This window comes from Andrena cerasifolii, chromosome 9 (genome assembly GCF_050908995.1).
Source record: "Andrena cerasifolii isolate SP2316 chromosome 9, iyAndCera1_principal, whole genome shotgun sequence".
NCBI classification, from domain to species: domain Eukaryota; kingdom Metazoa; phylum Arthropoda; class Insecta; order Hymenoptera; family Andrenidae; genus Andrena; species Andrena cerasifolii.
Genome location: NC_135126.1, coordinates 468834 through 492288, shown reverse-complemented (window position 1 = coordinate 492288; position 23455 = coordinate 468834). Strand labels below are relative to the sequence as shown.

Genomic DNA, 23455 nt, shown 5'->3' with positions numbered 1-23455 from the left:
TAATTTCTTACGTTTTCTTAAAAGGGATGAAAAAGGAGGCAGGTAGCGTTTTACGGTTCACGAAGCCGAGTTCAATGAATTACATAAACCTTTAAAAGGATTTTACTAAGTCGGAATATAAAATCTTAGGAATTCTTCTACTGGGGTGGGAGGGGGTAAGAAATCGCGAAAAATATTCCCACTTAATTTAAGAATGGCCCCAAAACTTTCGACCCCATTGGTTCCTTCATTCTGTGTATATAAAATGGGTATTATAAGCTCGAGACCGTCCGATATAGGTTTCTCGTAGATTATCAAGCCCCCCAGGTGATGTTGCACGTGGAAATAATGCGGATGGACGTGTACCTCTCGGATCTCGTGCGGCGTTCATTAACGCCGCGACTCTCGTGATTGGAGATGTCGTTGTGGACTTCCGGGAGCCGTTCCTCGACGTTCGAGCAGCCTGGCAAGACGTCGTCGGACTGATCGAGGGGTGAAGACGGTTCCGTGCAGGACACCGGACTAGTCGAGTTTTCGTTGCCGCGAGAATTGGGTCGAGGACGGACGCGTCGAGAGCCACGTTGTCTCATCTCTTATATCTCCTTAGCCCTAAAGGGCTTCCGCGATAGGGTAAAGCCGACAGGCATGTGCCCGCCTCTACCATTAAACGGGAATATCACGCGGATGTTTCGCCGCCAGTAAATCTCCAACCGCCAAATCACGGGCTGAGGAAACGTCTCGTCCGGTCAGGGACAATACCTGTACTGATTCCTCAATGTCTTTGCTGCAGATTTTTGGTTATTCAACGTTCAGCGCGAAACGCGATGAAACCTCACACGCGCATCCATCGATTGGCAGAATTGTCGGGGCACTAGGTGGCCACTTTGAATTCTGCGATAGAAACACGCGCGCAATGGGACGCAGACAGAGTTGGGTATTATTGTCAAGTTAAAAAAAATTATTTAAATAACAAATCGAATAAAACATACTTTATCTTTTATTATATCCGTTATTCGGAGTTCGAATAACGCCGAAGTATCTTATTCGACGCGCCACGGATGAATCGTTTATTCGATGGGAATTCATCCGACGAGGCAAAGATACTTTTCTTATTCGAAGGCCTTTAGCTCTGAGCTTCGAATAACTTTTTTCTACTTTAGCTGTATCTTTATTCGAAGACTTGGAATAATTTCGGCGCTCCGCTACGTGTCACAAATTTTACAGAAATGAAAGTTCTTTATTTTTCGTCGTATCGATCTGAAAGGAACATCAATGGATTCCTGGCATTCTTTCGATTAAAAGGACAAAATATCATACAAATCGGACAATTTTTAATGAAGTAGGCTTTAAAATCAGCAAACCAATTTTTCGTGTAACTTCGTTAATTATAGCCCGAATTATGTCGGGTTTAGTACCATTTTCATGGGAAACACACTAAAAGACAAGGAGTCGATTCGCGATACTTTCGTAAAGATCCGTTGAGAAATGCGCAAATCCACTTGTTAATGGTATTCCAAACCCCTTCGAGGGTCGAAAGTCATAAAATTCGTCAGGTAAATTCTGACAGGCGTCGCTGGAGAATCACCCTGTACAGCTAAAGTAGAAAAAGTTATTCGAAGCTCAAAGCGAAAGGCCTTCGAGTAAGAAAAGTATCTTTGCCTCGACGCGTCAGATGAATTCCCGTCGAATAAACTGGAGCTTCGAATAAAGATACTTTGGGGTTACCTTTATTCGACGAAGAACGAATAATTCGCATAATTTTATGCCCATCTCTGGACGCAGGATATTGAATTTTAGAGATTTATGGAGAAGGGTGGTCCTGGAGCAGTATAGATTTCTTAAGGAGACTAGGTAGTCAGAAACTGGATTTTTTGTTGCATTCTTCGAAAGTACCACCCTTCCTCAGTAAAATACCGTTTGGTTTACGTTAAAATTTGCAAAATTAAGAATTTTACAGCCGAAAAGGTCGAGCGCGCCATAGACCCTTTCTGCGCGCACGCAGGTAGACTAGATTCCCCTTTCGAAACTTTGAACGCGTTTTTCTCGGAATCATATTTCCTCTTCGTTTTGCAGTGATTGTGAAAAAAACGGAGGTACCAATCGATTTGAAACCGCACACAAACCGTAGCTGTTTGGCGCGAATACTCGGATATTAAAGAAGTAAGTTTGATATTAATATTCAAGGATAATTTGGATAAACTTCCGAATGGCCCCAGTGGCCGATCGACGCGAGGTTTGAGGGGTGGGGTGGGAGGGGGCTGTGGACCCTAAATCTAAAATTGTAGCTTCGGGTATTTATTAGTTTTAGTTTCCGAAATATTAATAAAAAAATATTGCTAATTTTTTTTAACTGCGTACACGTAGTCCTAACGGGGATCCATCCTGCCCCCCAATTTGTTCTACGGACCCCCTTACCTCCGCGTGCTCCTCAGGCGCCTAAAAGGCACGCGTATTTAGCTGAAATTCAAAGCCAATTTCATTGAAAACGAAGCGCGATATTAAAAAATTGTATTGTATAAATATACAAAATTCGTCTTATTTTGGCCCATAGAATCACCCGCCTAGAGTATTGACTATCAATAGAGTAATAGGTATCCACCCTGTATAATAGAGTGGATCACATACGTAAGTTTCTGGTTCAACTCTCCAAACTCACATCGGTTCGCTACCACGATTTAAGGGCCCCCCGCGCTAATCTAACCCCAAACAGTACTAATATCCAGTACCAGTTGAAAAGTGGAATGCGTTATGTCGAAATAAGTCAAGAGACATACTAAAAGTTTTTTTTATTAATATCTCGGAAACTAATAATTTCCCGAAGCAACAATTTTAGATTTAGGCTCCACATACCCTCCTCACCCTTCCCCTCAAACCTCATGTCGATCGGCCACTGGAAGTATAGCCGATAATTTTATTGATTCTAGGCCTGTTATAGCTAAACTATGAAGCGAATAGCATGCAAGATACATCTAGATTTCTAGCGAATGTAAGATCAATGCTAGTTTTAATCCCGTGATGTCAATGACGAAGCCGAAGTGGATCGCACAGATGAATGTTATTGATTACACAGAAACTAAACAATTTTTCCGGCGAAAACGCATCCACCGTAACCACGGCCTTTCTCGCTTTTTTCTTGCCGAAAGCGAGAGCAAGTCAGAGTGCGGGAGCGGTGCAGGGCGAACGCAGTTGATGCTTTTTCTCGCTCTGTCTTTCGGGTGCGGGATATTCCGTCCTTTGCGTGCGCGACGGAGTATCTGGCATCCAAGGGACGGATCGAGAGGGGGTGTCAGCGCGTCGTCTGTTTCGTGCCGTTCCTTGTTCGCGTTCGGCCAAATCTAGTTTTTTAACCCTTAACTGGTATACTGTTTTTGGCAAACGTGGCTGGTATACCGGGGTCGTGGCAGACCCCAAATAAAAAAGGACACAGAAATTTGTAAAGTCGACCCTGAATCGACCTCTATGAATATTTTGTTCTTAGGTAATGTGTAAAATAATAGAAACCTAGAAAGTTAAACTGTTATTATAAAATTAATTAGCAAAACAGTTTACAAACTTAGACAACCAAAAATTTTGCAGCGAACTTTGCGTGCCTGGGTCATGAGCGACCCCAAGATACCAGTTAAGGGTTAAAAATAAGGGTCAAAAAAAGGAGGTTATAGATTCGACCCGTACATATTTTTTTTTGTGTTTGTCACCGCATAGCTCCTCATCATATGGACCGATTTTGATGATCTTTTTTTTTTATTCGAAAGAGGGCGGTGGTCCCATGCTAGACTGCATCAATATTGGCCCAATATTTTGCCAGTTCTGGATAATAATAAAGACTATTGTCACCTAATTATTATTATGTTACGTACGTACACGCATATCTCCTAAGCATGTTGTGTCAATATATATGAAACTAAAAAGACAAAAAATAAAAAATTAAAAGAATAATTATAACTGACTTAAAAAAAATAAAAATGCAATAAAATGTGAAAAATAATTTAATCCCTTATTTAAACTACGATTCTTATATTTTTTAAGTCGGCGTCTCATCATTTGCACTGAGTAAATCTGGCGCAGACTTAAAAAATATGAGAGTCGTAGATTAAATAAGGGATTAAATTATTTTTTTATTTTTTAGTGCATTTTTATTTACTTGAAGTCAGCTTTAATTTTATTAACGTTTAAGTTCTGTACTTTTGCGGACCCCCTAACCATCTGAAGGTAATCTCAGGTACGGACATCCATTGTCTACTCGACGCTACATTTATTGTTTGGATGGTGCTTTTAGTTTTGAAGTTATAAGACGAAACATCACCCATTTTCTTCACCCTTTTCGTAACGCTCGACTTTTTGTGCATGCCCCCCAGTACTGTACCGATTTTAAAGACGTATTCACGTAAAAAAATGAAAATAGCAACTTATCTCAGTGGTAATACAATAACACAAGTTTTGAAGAGTTGTTTCATTAGAAAATAGTAATTATCTTTCTTTCATATTTTAATAATAAACTAAACAAATTGGCAACTTAAACATAAATTATAATGTATTTATAACATAGAGAAATTTAAACAAAAAATAAAAACCGCTTTCTGAATAACAAAATAACAATTTAAACGTTATTAATGTTATTAGTCAACCAACCCCGGCCGATCATTTTGACTTCAATAATCTATATAACCTTCAATTATTTATGTATAAACAAAAATACTATGTCAATAGATCGTCTACTAAACAAACTTTAAAACAGTCCATTAACGTTTATTCTTTTCTAACGATATAGAGCGTGAGACCATAAAATTTTTAAGAAAAAATATTTACTTACGTAGTCAATTTTTCGACAAACGTTGATAATTGTTAAAAAACGTGCGATTGCGGGGTCGGACATAAATGCATGGCATAGCAGAAGTGACTTCTTTATACAGTAAATCGTTCCGTAGTAGAGTGTATGTCGGTGCAAAGTTATTAACATTAGACAACCAGTCTCGGTCTCCCCTAATCGTTTCTTATAGATTTTTGTGCGCTGAATACGAATCCACAAACCGTTTCTCGACATCACCCTCAGCTTTCGAGACATTTGATTTCGAAAAAAAAGAAAAATTTTAACTCCCGAACAAATGACATAAGCTATTAATGCATTATGAGCATTTAAATCTATAAGAAACGACGACTGGATGTTTTACAAGTTACAAGTCCGAAAAAAGTTCAATTTATCGGACAGTGATAATTAGATACCACCATATACTAATAACTGCTTCATTTCAGTCAAAAGACAATGGAAAGCTGTGCCAGAGCGAAATACTGCGTCCATCCCCTGCACGCTTTCAGGTTTCCCTAATCTCCCCATTTCATACTATGTATTTCTTTTAAAATACGCGTAAGTTTATGGCGGCAGTACACTTTATCAGGGAAATGCCCAGTTTCAAACTTCGTGGGGTAAAAAAATAAGAACATACGTGTCTCTCAGATTTTCGTGCTTAACAACACATTTCAAGGAGAAAAAAATCAGCGCCGGATATGCCAATAGTGTCCGTTTTTAGTAATTCGTATTGAAATTGTCGTACAAGTTCGATTATCAATGGATTATGTAGAATTTAAGGGGGGGGGGGGTAGTTTATACCGCTAGGCAACACTAATAGGTAAATAGAAAGTGTTATTAAAATTATTTAGAATTTAAGGGGGGGGGGCAGTTTATACCGCTAGGCAACACTAACAGGTAAATAGAAAGTGTTATTAAAATTATTTAGAATTGATAAATATAGACGTATGATAATTACAGAGAACTGATAACAGTAAAAATAGATGCTCTAACTAAAGTGTAGATTAACGAATCAGAGCTACTCCTCTGCTTTTTCTCTGGCTTCCTGTTCTATTTAATTTCTCTTTTCATCTGCCAACGGCTGTGCCACGCAGAATTCACCAATTTTTGTTAGATCACCGAATTTAAACTGCGTTGGGCATGGTCAGTGCTTGGATGACGGAGTCGTCTAAGAACTACCACGTAGTGTTCCTGGTTTCTCCATATTTTTTGTTCCTCGAGAAATCAGAATTGAGATCTGATTTCTTGAAAATTCTCGAGAAATTGAAAGAAATATTGCAAAAATTATATTTTTGGAATAATGTTGATAATATTTATCAAAAACACAAGAAAACTTTAACTAAATGATTGTTCCTGTCTGATTTATACAAAACTTGTGTAAATGAAAAAATAGATATTAAATATAATTGGTAAATTTATTTATTTAATACAAAATTTGTATAAAGCGAAACATTACTTTTAGGTTTTCAAAATTTATTTTTAAATAGCACAATGCGTCTAATGTATCGTCAGCGAATCTATTTTTTTTTGTGGCAAAATCTGTTACTGTTATATTTTCACGTTTTATAACTATATATATAATAAGACGCATTTTTTTCATTTTTTAATTTAATGCGTCTTTTGACCCTTTTAGAAGAAATCCTGATTCATACAAAAATTTTATACGGGATACAATAGTCTTATCTCCTCTTTTCTATATTTCTTCTTTAATAGTCACAAGAAACTCATTAGGTACTTAATGCAGTATTTTTTAAATTTAAATTTTAAATTTTTAAATAAGAATATAAGAGCATCTTCAGCAGTTAATAATATCGAATCTTCTGTACTGTGATTTTCTATTGGAATTCATATAGGTTCTAATGTTATTAATAAGATTTATTATAAATTGTAAATGTGTGTATACGTTCGCGATTAACTAGTAATACATTCATTTACGAAAATAAATGAGATTTATAATATTTTTCCTAGACTTAAGTTTCTCGAGAAATTATAGTATTTCTCGAGAAATAAGAGATAAGCAATTATAAAATTTCTCGAGAAATTCTCGAGAAGGAACACTACAGTACCACGTGCTGTTGGCAAATTTCTGGTCAAATACTAATTTCAAAGTCTTTCACTTGTTCTCCAAAATATGCAGATGTCTTTTCCATTCTGTTTTAGATGTGTAGCGTACTTGTGCGAGATTTTTAGTTGCCACTTTGTCGCGGAAGGAAAATTTTACCGGTAATGAAATTTCGTCGGCAGACCTTCGAGACAAAACTTACGAATTAAGAATTTTCAAGTTTCCGCCTGTTTAAAGGTTACGCGCTCTCTCCGCGTTAAAAGTCGGCTAGCAGTGCATTGGCATTTTGGCTGGCCTGTCGCAGTTATTACACCATTATTCGACACCCCATCGCAGCGGTGTAATACATAAAGGGCAAGCGTATATTACGTACTTCTGTAATTTATATTTTCGCCAGGGGATCGCGATCGATAACTAGAAGACCACAAATTATGAAAATGATAGAAACTTAACGGGTTGGATTACTGTGAACGCCCGAAAAAGTAGGTAATCTTCTGATGGAAATTATAGGGAAACTAATCATCCGATTAAATCGCGGTCTGGCACTTAGTGTTAGCATACTGTAAATCAGTGAAGTCTATTACTTATAAAATTCATTCAGCGAATTTTCAATGTAATGCTTAGGCATTACATTATACTTAATAAACAAATTTCGTTTTTCTGTTTCAGATAATCCAAAATTAAGTTAGGTGGTACACCAGTTATCCTTCGTAAAAAAAGACCGTCAGTTCGGAGCCACCTCGTGACATATCTATATATTTTTTTTCTTAGCTTTTTTAATTATTTTTAATGATTTACAGTATGCTAAAATTAAGTGCCAAACCGTACTTTAAGTTGCATGACTAAGGGACCCTTGCAAAAGCTTCAATGAAATTCTTGGTGTAAATTCGAAGGAACAGAGTTAGGGCATTTAGGATTCAGATTCAAGAATTTACAGAAGGAAATAGGATGTGTGGAACTGTAGTAATATAAAATGAAGTGAAGAACAAAGTATGATGTACAGAAACTTATGCTACAATAGATTCTTCATGTAAAATGATATGCAAAGCCATATAAAATATGTATATATTATATATAAAAAATATAAGTATAGCGCAGTCATATATACCTATTTTATATTACTTTCTGTATTACTTTATATAAACAATATATTGTGGCGCAGGTTTCTGTATATCGTATTTGGTTTTTCGCTTTCCTACCGTCACAGTTTAACTAATCGGCGCTATTTCTCTCTTAACCGGTTATTATTATTCACTGCACAAACTGCTTTTCAAGTCGTTAATCTATATGCATACACATCGAAGAACTTTTCACGATCCTGACAATGCAAAGCGTCCGTTCATTCACAAGTCTCACCTTGAAAAAGATCGACGCGCAAAAATCAGGCAGAGGCTACAATTTCGTCAGAATTTCTCAACTCTGCAAACACCATTCATGAAAACATTGCTCAGCTTTCCTCGAACTTTTAAAAAACGTAAAAACTTAAGCGTCATTCTATTTAAGTTGGGAACCCGAATCGACGAGGGGAAAGTCATACGAGAAATTTGTCAGTGCCTTCTCGGAAACTAAACAGAGGATCTGTTTCCAAATTTGAGCGTATTTTTGTATACTTATGAACAAAAGAAACAAGTATTAGTTAGAAAGAAAATATTAATTCAAAGACAATTATACAATTGTCAGCCTCACTAATGTTTTTTTTCTTGCTTTTTTCTTTTGCTCACAATTTGAAATTGATCCTCTGCTTAGTTTCCGAAAAAAATACAAATTTTCATATGAATTTCCGCTCGTCGATTGGGGTTATCCCCTCGACGATTAAGGAGTCGAGAGGGATGGCACCCCCCTTCCCTGCATTGTCATTTAAAGGACGACTCTTAATACGTATAAAACAAATTTGCTTCCTATTCATAACAAATTTCACAGAAAATCACGCTTTGTAACACGTGATTCGTCCTCTGTTTTAAATTTCCGTAATTTAAAAAAACAAAAGAAAATTATTTTCGTTTGCGTTAACATTGCTCGAGTTTGAACTGTCCCCCTTTACCTCCTTTTTTTATAATAATCGTGGAAAGGCGAACTGGATTTCCAGGTTTATCCATAGTCATCGAATAACGGCGGGCGAGGTGTACCGAGTATAAACGAGAACTTAATCGACGTCGATCAAGCTAAGCCTTATCGAAGCCGCTCCTTCATCACTTTAATCAACCCCCTAGATATATGTAGAAGCGACGTGGAGCGCGGGTGATACGAGACGGTGCCTTGTGCACACAGTCGTACGCAGGCATCAATGTTACCTGTATTCCGCACGAGAAGAGTGAGAAAAATCGACGCGGTTCTCTGTCTCGTGCACTGACACCCCCCTTAGCACACGTCTGCTCAATGAATTTTCCTAGTGAGTTAATCCTGCTGTTAATCCCACCGTTAAATTTTAAATCGTTATTTGAAGTCTGACGAATCCAATCACCGTGGATGCTTAAAATAATTCAATTTAATTTCTCTTAAGGGGGGAGCCTGGTGTAGCGGATCGAAGAAATCGATTTTTTTTTGTTGCATAAATCAATAGTTGAACATCACGACAATATGTTCCCAAAGCCGCAAAACGAAATTCGAAAAATTAAAGCGGATATAGCCGGTTTTGCTACGGAGCGCCAGGCTACCACAAAACTTTAAATGCGTTTTTCTCGAAACGACAGTTTTATACTTTGCGGGCAATGTAACTAAAAAAATATTCAACCAATCGACTTGGACTTGTGCACGGATATTTGTGAACATTGTCTTCACAGAGCTAAGTTATTGGTATAATGATATTGTTTAAATAAATAACTTTTTTTTAGACATTTAAGACAAAATTTCGTTGGAAACAGTGAACTTTTTATTCAAGAGGCCGCCATTTGTTCATTTTGCATCTTTTAAGTTTCAAATTTCTTCTTTCTGTGCGTACTCTCATAAACTAAAAGAAAATTGTTCGATTTTTGGTTTCAGATGAAACCAAAAGACGCTACGTTGCCCGCAGTGCAATAATTGCGTCGCCAACGGACTGGGCATAACTTTGTTATTTGCCGCTCTTTTTTAATAATTTTTTTTTGTTATATACCTTAACCTGTTAATACAATATCCTGAAAGTTTCAGAAAGATCTATCAAATACTTTCTTTAAAAAAAATTCCCGAAAAATGCCTCGATTTTCATTTAGTTACACTAGGCTCCCCCCTTAAGGCATAATTGCCCAAAGGAATATTTTCGAAATGCCAAATTAAGCCTTTTTAACAAACGATTTCATGTAGAATATCTGAGGTATGTCGCCAAGTTTGTTCTTGTATGAATTATTGCATTTTTCGTGACGATAGATTTTGTAAAATAAGGGATTGCATAATTGAAGATACTTTTCACTCACTATTTGCCTTCAATGAATTGAAAGAGTTGAGGACTAGTGCCGAGCATTTTTATACTATAAATAATTCTTAATCCTGAGTGTTTCCTTTGGATCATCACAAAAGAAAGATTTAAACAGAATCGTGTATTCTATTTTTGTTTACCAAATAAAATTCCTTGAATTTATCGATTCGATCTACAGTACTGTGTACTTAACATCTAAATATTAGTATCACTACTATTATCGTACTGACCCTAATTTCCAGAGATTAACGGGTGCAGTAAAATTTCCCAGTATAATCTCCGTGTTACCATTTCTCAACGAATGACTGAGAACGAAATTAACCCTGCTCCCAGGCGATGGTGGGTCACTTTTGACCCATATTTACGGTTAAATAAATGCACCGAAGAGAAGACAACTTATATTTGTCCGTACTGCCCACCCTTACCGATATAACGTAATCGTCCCTTCTTCCATATGTCATAAGCATCGTTAGATGATATTCGCTATATAAAAACTAGGTCCAAAGTACGTAGAAAAAAAATTCCGATATCGGTCAAAAGTGACCCGGCTGCTCGAAGGTTAAATATTCGTTTAAAAGCTGCCTTTCGCCAATATATTTCGAAGTGTGCCACCAGGGGATGAGTGCTGGGCAACGAAGTCACAGAATGTTAGACACGCGTGTGGAAAATTGCTCCGCGATAAGGAGCCCGGCAAGAAGCTGAGCCTACGGCCGATAGTATTGATTCGAAAGTATCGATTGCTTCAAAAATAAAGGCCAAGACATCTATCTCTAGCCTGGATATCACTTTGGCCACCCGTTTACAGCCGTGCACACGTACCACGGCTACAGATCGATAGAAAACGGATCGCTTTCCTTTTCCTCCCCATTTATGCGCATCGATCTTCTTTAAAGCCGCCCCATGCATTAGCCGGCTAATCCATGCGAATCGTACTAATAGCCGTCGGATATTAACGAAACTCCGCTAAAAACGCCGCCGTTGATAAAAAATAAATTCACTGCCCCAACAGTTGGAGAACAAAACTCTTCTAGAGAGAAATACAATTTTTTATTCCCTTTCAAAAAGTTGAACGAAAGCTCGAAATTATTCATGATATTTTGAGAGCCGTTTTAGCTTCGGTCTATCAAGATTCGTACTGCAAAGTGACATTTCCAATAAATTGTATATAAAGGCAAAATCATGTGCCCGAGGGTGGTAATATTTTCAAATTTTTTAGAGAACAATGCGGAGGAAAAGTTCGTAATAATTTGCCCGTTTAAGATATTTTAGGTTTAGTGGTTCTGTAAATATTTTGATAAAATTGTCACCGGTGAAACATTTTCTAATCGCTTCGAATTGATTTTAATTGCGGGCAGAGGTGACCCGTATATCGTGTCGCGCTTCGTAGAAGCCTATCCTTCCATTATACGAAACGCGTTCCTTTCGAGTTAATAATTTTCAATGAACTAATTGTCCCCGAAACGATCCCGTGCGTCACCAAGGTATCTGATTCGCGGAACTCTCGTGTCGAACTCTTCTTTTAGCCTTTTGCGCCGCGAGTGTCTCTACCAGGTCCATCGAAGTTTAAAGTTTAAAGTAAAGTTGCACCCTGCGATTCTGTTAAACATTGCGGGAGAACTCGTGATTCGTTAGATGAATTATTGGGATTGAAATTACTCTACACGGTTGTTCCACTTTTTACATTCACTCACAGAAATTTCATTGCGTGCCGTCAAAAGTAAGAATATTTCACGGCTCAACTTAATATTCTACATCATTTCTAATGACAATTATATTGTTCAGAATTTTGCAAATCTGAGGATGTATTTATCATCGATATTCCATGGAAAAGTGGTGACTTGGAAGGCGGAGTCACGTGCCTTCTATAGCAGTCAATGTGTTGATAAGTGCAACGATAAGCAAAAATAATTATAAAATGTTTAGAGCACAGAGGGCTAAGAACACTGTGGGTTTCCCACAAATTATTCAATTGTTATAATTTCAATATTAATGTAACTCTGCAAACCTAGTTTTATAATCGCTGATAGGATCATAAAATACGAAGTTAATAATTACAGATGAATCGAAGCTTATGATGCATTTAAATGCATCTTTTCTAATAATAAGATACTTGATGATTGCATAGTTGTCTGCTAACGTTTAATCGATGTAATCAAACGTTCCAATACGATGGAAAAAAGAAGAAAAAAGCAGCACTGTGCGGGGACAAAGAAAAACGAGAGGTGTCATACCACTGTTGACGGAAGAGAGAGCCATAAAAATGTAATTAACCATAATGTACCCCGCTCGAATTAGTCTCTGGTTTGTTCCTCTCCACGTTATATCCAACAACCATAAAACCTTGCTGTTTGAACAGCATACATATCATTTTTCATACCACACCATCGTATAAAAAATAATAACTCACGAGGCTAGATTAAACCTTTCACTAAACTATTTATATAAAAAAACACTCGGTATATCTAAGCCACATATCCTTTTAACAAAACTCTATTCGTATTTAATCTATTTATATAAATAAAAACAAAAATAAGAGAATGATTTTAAAGCTACCCTCAAGTAGTTTAATCGTGGACAGAAGTCAGACGAAGTAGAAAAAGTCGGTTATAGGCAGACATTAAAAATGCCGATGCCTCAACTGATTAGAAATTCAACATTGCGAGATAGACAATTCAGTCTGTAAAAGGAGAATCTATTGAAATACTTATTTTACGCTGGAAGAAAAATATCGAGATTATTCTATCGCCCACGCGTTGGCTACAAATCTTCTGTGTTTGTAAAAAAACCGACTGGTTTAAGTAGTTCGATGCGAGTGATATCGAGAATTACTGGGGTTTCGGTTTATCCAGAAATAAACGCACGACAATGACGAAGGTACCGCCGTTGGTTATATTCTATCGGGACCCGACTCAAAGGCACGATGTAGTTTCATGCTCCATCGAGTAAAAGTGAACTTCGTGGTTGCTCGTCGATGCCAACGAACCCGTGTAACTTTTCAGTGAAAAAACAGTCAGAACACACTAATGATTTTAAATCACTTGGGAAGGTCGCCGACCTCTAAGCGCATTATTCAATTCTAAAATCACCGTACCTACTTTTATTCTGCGGCGAAAAAAATGATGCGCGTGCATTAGACGTCTTGACGCGCGCACGTGTTCGGAAAATTATAATTCTTGTGCCACGAACGATTTAACTCGCTTGGATATCTCCTCTGGGGACATTGCAAAACGAAGTTATTAAAGTTGTGTTACAGTAACTTCTAATTTTATAATTTAATTAAACTTTTAATTTGGAAATTTTTTAATTTTAATATAGCTGCACTTTTGGGGTGCAGAACGAAAGAAGTGCACTGCAATTTATAGATTACGTAGAAAGTTTCTTCCCGCCGGGGATAAAAATAAAGTCGTTCTTTTCGCGACAATGCATTCCTTTGGAGATATAGGTACGAGTGCAGTCTACACCTTCTACTTTTTAATTAAACGATTTTATTCAGCTTCGATCCTCTGTTTGGTTGTATGTATGGTTCAAATTTGGCAACTCAAATTTAACCCACTTCCAATTATCTAATTGTCTTGAGACTTTGCAGGCATGCGTAGTTTGGATGACACTACAATATTTAAAAAAAAAAATTAACCCCGAGCGGGTGAAAAAATTACCCAGTCGTCAATAGATATAACCCATAACCACAAATCCAAACGACTCGAAAACAGCCACTCGCATTCTTTACGAAAACGACAAAATACCGCTGCGTTCGTAGACGCTAGTCGCATCGCAATTACCGAAAATACACAATTTATCGAGAAATGATCCGTCACGTATGTACGAATAGTAAAACTAAAGCTGTGCAGGCGTTCGTAGTATATCACCATCGAAATTGTAGTACGAGAAAAGAATTATTTTTTTAGTGACTGTGGAACCACAAACACTAAAAACTAGAAAGTAAAAAATATATAAAAAAAAATTTATGTTAAACGATTTTATTAAAAATGTAGTAAAAGCTAAATTAAAATGCACTAAAAAATAATTCTTTTCTTATATTTCAATTTTGATGGTGTTTGATCACTTTAAATAAAATCGTGGGGCACCATGTGCAACCAGAAGGTGAAGTATTAAAGTGATTCATATCCTGTTTTGAAAAATCGTGCCCCACAATTTTATTTAAAGTGATATTAACACCATCAAAATTGAAGTACAAGAAAAGAATTATTTTTTAGTGACTGTAGCACTACAACGTTTAAGCCAACTGTTAAACTGTATACAGCAATAAAAGATATTTGTAAAGAAATGTGAGCTGTGAAACGTAAATCCACAAACATTAAGAACCAGATAATAAAAAAAAATATAAAAATTTATGTTAAACGATTTTATTAAAAATGTAGTAAAAACTAAATTAAAGTGCACTAAAAACTAAAAAAGTAATTATTTTCTTCTACTTCAATTTTGATGGTGTTAATATCACTTTAAATATAAATCGTGGGGCATGATATTTCAAAACAGGATATGAATCACTTTAATACTTCAACTTCTGATTGCACATGGTGCCCCACGATTTTATTTAAAGTGATATTAACACCATCAAAATTGAAGTACAAAAAAACAATTATATTTTAGTGCATTTTAATTTAGTTTTTACTACATTTTTAATAGAATTGTTTAACATATTTTTTTTTATATTTTTTTTCTCTGCTATATTGGGTTGCATCAATTAATAAATATAGTAATCTGAATTCTGATTTCTCATTTTGTTCATTGCATCAAACTTATATGTGGTTATGCGTTCAAACGTTAATCAGCAATGAGAAGCATGCTGTCACCTACATTAGCGTGGCTTTAATTCACGAATATAAAAAAAGGATCCACACTTTGCGTCTCGTGTTACCAAACGTTTCAGGGAGGAATCGTTTAAATTGCTTTAGCAATTTAAAACATGACGAGGTGGACGTTATCGTGCAATCTAGTTGGTTTTGTTCGGTTGAAACGTGTGGTATCCGGATGCCTGGTTTGAATGTCTTTCCAAGTGTCCATAAACCATCGCGAACCTTCGTTTTCGACTACTGATCCATCATTCGTGATTATCTGATCATGGCCAAGTTCCTGCGTCGCAGATCTTAATACCGTGCATTTACATCACTTTAAATGTTTTAACAGAATATCCACAGTGGAGATGTTTTTTTTTTAAATTCCTTCGTCGAACTAGTCACTCTGCCTTCTTCTCTGAACTCCGCATCTAAAAAATGACCTCGTGCCTTCGGTGCTAAAATGCAGAGGCATTAAAGTCACTACCCCTTAGACGATGCGAACCAGCACAACAACCCAATACTTCACCTACCACAGCGTCAGACGCATCCCCAGTAATAAAACCCCTATTTCCACCCCCATCGTCAATTAGCTCAGATTCCTGTCGAAACATCCTGCCATTTAAAATTTACTCGCGGTCAGCGATCAAGCTCAATCGCTGCGTCGAAATTACCCCAAACCGAATCCCACCCCCTCTCAACCCCCACCCGCTAAAGCATAAATGCCCCAACAATGATCATTTAAAATCGTTCAAATATCCCAACTAATAAGCTGTTATAATATACAGACTGCGACTGATAATGCCCAATGGTATCACGAGGGAATTACATAATTCTCGTAAACGGTGCTCCGATCGAAAGGTCCTGCATAGAAGATATCACGTCTCGCGGCGAATGAACGGGGGGATGGATCGATTGATATCGCAGAACTCGCAGAGCCGAAACCCTGGACACGGGGGGCCAAGCTGTAAGCGATCCAGAAACGGAGAGCGCCGATTGGGAATGGAGGTTTTCGGGTAAACGGAACGGGCGAACGCGCGTGGGCGGCTTGTACTGTCGAACCGACGCAATAGCCATCCGCGGAATTGAACGTTTAACGTCAGACTGAAGGCCTTCTGGCTGGCAAACACACCTTCGCCAGAGGAAGAGAACGCGAGTCGAGTCTGCGCCGTTTGCACGTGGACGGGGATCTAGAGCGTCAAGAAGCGAAAAGACGCCGGCGAAGGAACCGGCGGTCTCTGCCAAAAATCTATACACGGTGTGTCGGAAAAATTCCAGGGCCGTGTATATGACGGGAATAGACGTCGTTCCGCATGATTTTCCACAGGCCACGCGGACCGCGCGGGACAGACTCAACGAGCATTGACACCGTGTACGAATTCGTTCTTAACTTCGGCAAATACACGGTATGTCTGAAAAATTATTAAATTCGTTTTATTCAAAGTATGCCCCTTTGGGCATTATTACAAAGCTTGGGTACGGTCAATCAATGTACGGATAGATCTCTGCAGATCTGCTTTCGGGATTGCCTCGAGTATCCTTGCCACGGATGCTTCTATGGTTGAAAGTAGCGCGGCTACTCATTGCGCCGCGACCATACGTGAACTTCTGGCTAAAGAGCAAATAGCAGTGCTTAACCATCCGCTGTATTCGCCTGATTTTAGCTCCCTGTGATTACTTCTTACTGCCAAAACTGAAAATTCTAATGAAAGGGACTCGAGGCGATTCCGAAAATAGGTGTCCAGGAATCTATTAACGGCGAAGATACGTACTTCGAATAAAATGAAGGATTTTCGCAAACATGATCAGTGTTTGAATTAATATAACTCTGGTGAGCGGAAAAAGGAGTATAAGCCAGAATTATTAGATTCATAGCAGCGCCGTTCAGGAATTGCCCGTACGGGCAACAGATCAGACTGCCCAGGGCAAACAGTTGTCGGTGGCGAGCAAGTCACTCCTCCCCGGGCAATACGGTACAGATGTCAGGATGAAGAAGGACCGTCGCGTCGACTCAACAGTATTAGAATGAACCTATTAACGCATGCCTGCCTACGCATCTACGAGCCTGTACAACCGTTCCTTCCCACTCCGCTGTAACGATAGCTGACGTCACTGCCCGGAGCTTTGCCCACAGCGTTTGCCCCGGGCTGTAGCGGGCGCCCTTGCCCGCCAAACGGTAGCCTGAACGGCGCTGATTTATAGGAAGACACTAAGGATAGTTAAAGTGCTATGCAACAGCAGGTGTTAGATTTGGGACGTGAAAGTCGATGACGTATATGTTAAAAGAAACTTTTAGTTGTAACTTCGGTTCATAAAAAAAGAAACTGTTTAAAGCTTGAGGTTAAATTTTATTTATATGCACTCGTTTGCCCGCTCACCGGAGATATTGTCACGCCTGTTATTTTTCGGACACACTGTGTAAGCGCACCATAAAAATGTAGAGTAACAAGTTCATCTGCACCATGAAAATGATCTTTCGTTTGGTTTCTATTATTCTTTTAAATACCAACGGACTTTCCCTCAAATTTCTTTGTTACAACTCTCTCCCTCCCTTAATCCGTTTTTTATCTTTGTCGAAATGCTTTAAACTCGCGGCTTCTCCTTGTATTTACGGCAATGCTCGATAATTGGTAATTGTTTTTGGTTCTGATAATGCGTTACTTTTCATTCGCTATAGTGATTTAATTTCGACTCCATTTTGGACTCGTTCTAAATATCAAATTACATAGATATGTTGCTTGTCATTAGTATTATTTTCTAAAAAGTCTTTTGTAAATTGAAGTCTAGTAGGAAAGCTTACGGGTCAAAGCTTGTGGGTCGAACAGGACCCAGCGTCCGATGCACGTTACACTATTCGCCTTCCAAGGGTTAATAATCGTGTTGAATTTTATTGGTCCTTTTTAATAACCACATATTATTGTTATCCGTTTTTAGTAGATATACCCGAAATAAAATAAGTACAGTGCAAAAGGCAAGGTGCAGCCAAGAAAATCAAGAAACTGTAACATAATTAAATTAAATTGTGGTAGCGAATGAAAAAGAACTCTGAACCAAAAATAATTAGCATTACATTATTATTATTGTTATTATTATAAGACACCGCAGGATGCTGAAGAATATAGATGTAGAACATAGATTCTGGTCTTTTTCCGTGTGGGAACTGATAATCAGAAAACTGGGAACTACAGTGCTTCGACGAAGGAACTTCGAAGCGAAGGAAGTGAATGACAGTTGGCTTGGCGCCCGATTGAAATAGATGAAAGGTGTCGCAACTCCTAGATATCAACTATTTTATTCTAATAAAAAATTTGTTCTCCGGTGGTTTAATTAATGGAAAACGATCTTGGAAACTATGACGTTGAAACTATAATTGATGCTAAAGACACGTGTATTTAAGTATTCTTCTACTTTCCTTTGGAAAAGGAAAAAGTAATTACTTCGGGAAATAATTTTTGGAATTATATTTTTCCATGAACGAAGTATTTGAATAATTAACGCGCGTCACTACTTTTACGTTTTGTTCCCATTTAAAAAGTACCCCTTTGGCAATGTTTTTACACAATTCCCACATTCGTAGAATGTTCCAATGTTTAGTGCATACAGAAGACCAAAGCGTTAAGCATTTTTCATACGTATTATTTCGTTCAAAAAGTTGTCCCGTGATTGCTTTTTAACATTTAGATTGATATTGCCCCTCGCTTGCAATTAAAAGTGAATATTCTTCGTGCGCTGGGATAATGAAGTTTAACAGCAATTCGCCTGTGTTAGCCCGTATATTAACATCTCTCGTTGCTGTAGAACTTTTTCGGACACAGTTTATACTTATTCGCTGCAGGCGGCGCGTAAAAAGCGAAACGCCAAATGATGATGCTCCAAGGTTATCAGTGCATGCACCAAGAAGATCGGTACACTCTCTGCATATGCAATAATTCCATCGGTGTAATGTGTTTACAGCGAATTCGTGTAAACTAATGCACGGTCAGTTTTATTTCGAGGTAAATCCCTTTAAATTGATTTAATCCTTCTAAAAGACAAACCAAGGCTCCGCAAGTACTGGTCTTATAGATCTTTCAAAATTAGTTTTGTCGTTTTTCAAGCCCTGAATTAAAAATTGTAGAGAATCGAGTTTACTTTAAGATGAAATTTCGAAAGTCAATTCGTTACGGTTATTGCGAAATAACGCGGGCGGCGGGGGGGTGGAAGCGTGTACGAGGAACTCGTGATCTTCGGGGAAGAATTTACCACATAGACATCAATCAGTTTGCAGTAGCGCCGATTCTCGTAACGTTTCTATTCCGGCAATTATACGATTGTGCAATAATGTTGCCAGTGACAATTTGACGGAGCGGTTTAGATACTTTGCGACGTGGTTCGGTGCTTCGTATCGATATGAGAGCGTGAGTGCTTTGCTAAGAAAGAATTACGCGATACTGTGGATTACACACTGAGCTTTCAAAGAAAGTATAAGTATCGATATAGTACACGAGTAGTATAAATTATCATTATCGCAAGCCTAATATTAATAAATTTTTAATAATGCTTAAAGCTCGAGTAAATCGCCGTTTACATTCACCTTTGATATTTTGTTGATATCCTAAATGAATTGAAACTTTGCTAAATTCTTGTTAAAAACCAACAATGAAATCATCAATAATTAAGTTCGAAAGACTTTTCTTGAACTGGAGAAGTTTATGGAAATTCGTGAGATTTTCATAAATCTGCAATTATAAAAGAGACTTTTCATTTTCCAAGCCGAGCTTGTGCGAATGTAAAAACTGTTCCTTAATTAGAACATCAGGAATAAGTGAAATAGTTTGAAATATATTCATCGGGCTATTCCAAGTACTTGCATACTTGCAGTGTGAAAAGTGTCGTCACCGTGCAATCACGAGGAAATGAAAATACTACTCACTTTGTTTTGGAAAGATTTGGATCGCTGGTCTTCCTCTTCTCTCGTAACTGTCGCTGCAATGAAAACAGTTAAAATTATACTTGGAAGCAGGTATCAGTCGCGAAATCTAAATTAAGTCAGCCGAATGGAAATTCAATCGTCATCGAAATGATTTGTCAAAACAACTCTTCGGAGAACTGGAATTGTAATCTTTCTCTGACAAATTTCAGGCTGCTCTATCGAATAAATTACTTTCGCGCGTTGCAAGATTTTAACGGAAATAGTTGTGGATACGATGCCTCAGATTCTTACCTTGTGATGTATACGCTCCTTGTAACTTTCAGACCTGTTTATGTTTGACGTCTTTGGCTTACTGGAAATATGTTGCTGCACCCTAAGTAATCGTAATCAATAAAACGCAAATTAATATCTATAACATAAACGAGCTGAGCGACTGCGAGGAAAGAAAGAAAAAGAGAAAGATGCTGCCTAAAATATCCTTATATAAGCACGTTATATTACTAACGTTTCAATTAAAGTAACGCAAATTTTATATTTCAATGAAACTTACAATTAGTTAAGTTACTTGGATGAGATTTGATGTAACTACTCAACTGCTTTATAAAATTGCAATGATTAGGTTTAAATTGAAAAAAAGAGTGAAGACTAAATTAAAATAAGAGTGAAGACGTACAAGTATTGATATAATGTTTGCGAGAATCTTTCCTTCTTTCTTTCAATAAAGAAAACGGAAAAATGAGACTGAAGTGTTTAAAAGAAAAATGAATATTATTTCCCGTGATATCTTGCAATGATGAACATACATTTCAGAAATATCTTCTCGCGAGGAAGGATTGTCCATATTATCGGCGTGATCGGAGGCTCCGCTGTAAGCGGAAATGCGTCCTCTTTCGCTACTACTACGCGCGTTTCCGGCTACGCCGCCCCCGCGGACTTCTCCTGAAAACATGAAACGAACGAACGCATTCATTAATTGTTTCAGTACACGCGCCACTCCGACGCTCATTTATGTAATTGCTACAACGGAGTTGGCTACTGTTCGATTGCATTTTTACACAGATCACTGTATTCGAATTAATTTCTTGTACATTACATTTACACGTGGAAGGAAACATCTAACGAAATAATTAAGATAATGAATCGAAGAGTCTTTGTAGAAAACACTAAGTGCCAAACATCAAATTCTGTACTATAGTATTGCCATTGGCATGTAGAACATTTTCTGATTTTTTTTTTTTAAATTTTGGTACTTACAGTGTCTTTTACGAGTACTCTTCAATTATGGAAAATTGACGAGCCTTTGTCACGAAAGAAAATAGACTTTTGCAATACGGTTATCGCTGATCTAAGTGCCATTTTTTAAACAATATATGGGGTGTTCTAAGAAGTTAAGATCGATTGTATTAGCAAAATCACTGAAGATACAGTAGTGTTCAAAAGAAAGTTTAAACTATGAATGGTGACAGAAATAAGATAGCTCCAATCGAGAAAATTATATTCTAAAATTTATATCCCATAGATTGGGAGGGGGTTGTAAAATTGGCCAATGGCACCAACATTATTATGTAAAGCGTAGTATTAAGTTTGTTGTGCAAACGTGTAAAAATGTAAGATTTAAACTTTCTTTTGACCACATTATTTTATAGTTGTTATAATTATGTTTTTCGTATCTTCGTTAGCTTCACCGCAAAGCTCTATTATAACTCTTAAAATTAAAAAAATTATAGGTATTTGGACGATTTGGCGACGCGCGTCGCGACGGGTGGTACAGAAAACTTTACATGCGTTTGTCTCTAAACCATGTTTTCTATATAGTTACCATAATATCTCAAGATCTACTTGACGGATTGATTTCAGATTTGTTGTGCACCTTCACTGCACGCGTCCTTATCGTACGTACCAAAATTAATTCATAATAATGTTTTTTCTTCGGTTTTTCAATCCACGAAAGGTACGAAAAACGACAAAGTCGATAGTCAAACATCAAAATGCCGCAAGTTTCTTAATGCTCAATATTTTTCTTTTGGTTTGGTACCGACTATTGTCAAACTCGTCCTAAGTAAGGATCACTTTATTTTTTTTTATTTCAAATAAACAGTATAGTCGAAATTACGGCAACCATGGGAAGGCTGTTTTTTTAACGAATGCTTTTACTTCTCGTATGAATCGAAGTTTAACGAAAACAATTGTATAGGCGCTCTATAAAAAAGAAAGATAAAAACTTCTGTATAAAAAGCGGGTTTTAAACTAGAACACCTAATGTAGAATACTTAATGTACTTCCTAGTGTTTTACCAAAATTGATCTGCACGTGTGTACGGAATGTCTCTTGGACCGTGCATCGTTGTACATCTCCCCTTTTCGCCAGGGGACAAAAGAATCCTGACAGGAGAAAAAATAATAGCGCGACAGAATCAGTGACACGGGTCAGTTAAATGATTTTGACTCGCACTGATGCACCACAAAGAGGCTATCGCAGGTACGTTTCTAAGGGACCCATCGATTTTCAATATCACGTTACTGTACGTTCACGTCGTCTTTCTATAGACGGAATATTTCTTTCTGAATGCGCGCACTTCGTGAATAATATGCTGAATCGACTGGAAATCATTTGCCAACCGAGAAACGCAATGGACGGACGAGTGACGTAGGCGCTGCTGATACAATTCGAAAATAGAGACGAAGGGTGTTCTTGGCGATACTAGCTTCAATAATTGCGGACAAATATTTTCGAAGACAATCGGGGAAGGGGGATATTTTTCCATGTGAAAAAGCGACTTCGAACGATTCATGATACGAAAATGGGCAAGCTTAGCTACAATTGTTGCTGGTAGTATCTTATTCAAAGTGAATTGTTATTACTTTCATTTCGGGGTTCTTGTTAGACTTTTAAGAGGAATACTTCCCATTGCATCGATTAGTAATTATTGTGGAAGGTATTGCAACTCAATCAGCTGATCGGGTAGATGTCCCTATTATTACCATTTTATTTATTTTACTTAATAAAAATGTGACGTGTAACAAATAGTGTACAATATTAATAAGAAGAAGAACAGTCCCAATTTAATAATAATTTCCCTGCACACTATTCTTTCTGCGTTACGTTTTTATTAAGTAAAATAACTAAAGTGATAGTGACACGGACACTGCCAGTAATTAAGACATCCACTTTATGTGCTTAAAATTGAAATTCGCGAAGAATACTCCTTAACAATTTAAAATGTATAATATAAATTACAGGTACCATAGAATTTTCTCCTACGAATATGAATAAAAATGCGCAGCTTATCGTGCCTTTCAAAATAACGAAAATCAAACGTTTCAATTTAACTTGTCTATGTAATGCATACACATGTCGACTTAACATGGAGCACGATGTCTGGCATTTCTCCAAGTATCCAGTCTTATGTGAAGTCTTATCAGGCAAGGAATGCGGCACAGGATAAAAGCAGAGCGCAAGAGTGTCTGCGGATAGGGTTGCTACATTAATCTCCCGTTAGACAAACATTCAG

General features: G+C 37.4%; 1 protein-coding gene across 6 annotated transcripts in view; it reads right to left on the bottom strand.

The window, feature by feature from the left end:
* The window catches only part of Rhogef2 (Rho guanine nucleotide exchange factor 2), an 86165-nt gene that overhangs the window by 7895 nt on the left and 54815 nt on the right, over window positions 1–23455 (bottom strand). For all 6 annotated transcript variants that reach the window (XM_076819335.1, XM_076819338.1, XM_076819333.1 and 3 more), the window contains 3 exons: window positions 20748–20883; window positions 20236–20317; window positions 19945–19997 (listed from right to left, as the gene is read on the bottom strand). In XM_076819335.1, coding sequence (XP_076675450.1) covers window positions 19945–19997; window positions 20236–20317; window positions 20748–20883 — 271 coding nt within the window. The remainder of the gene's footprint in view (window positions 1–19944; window positions 19998–20235; window positions 20318–20747; window positions 20884–23455) is intronic.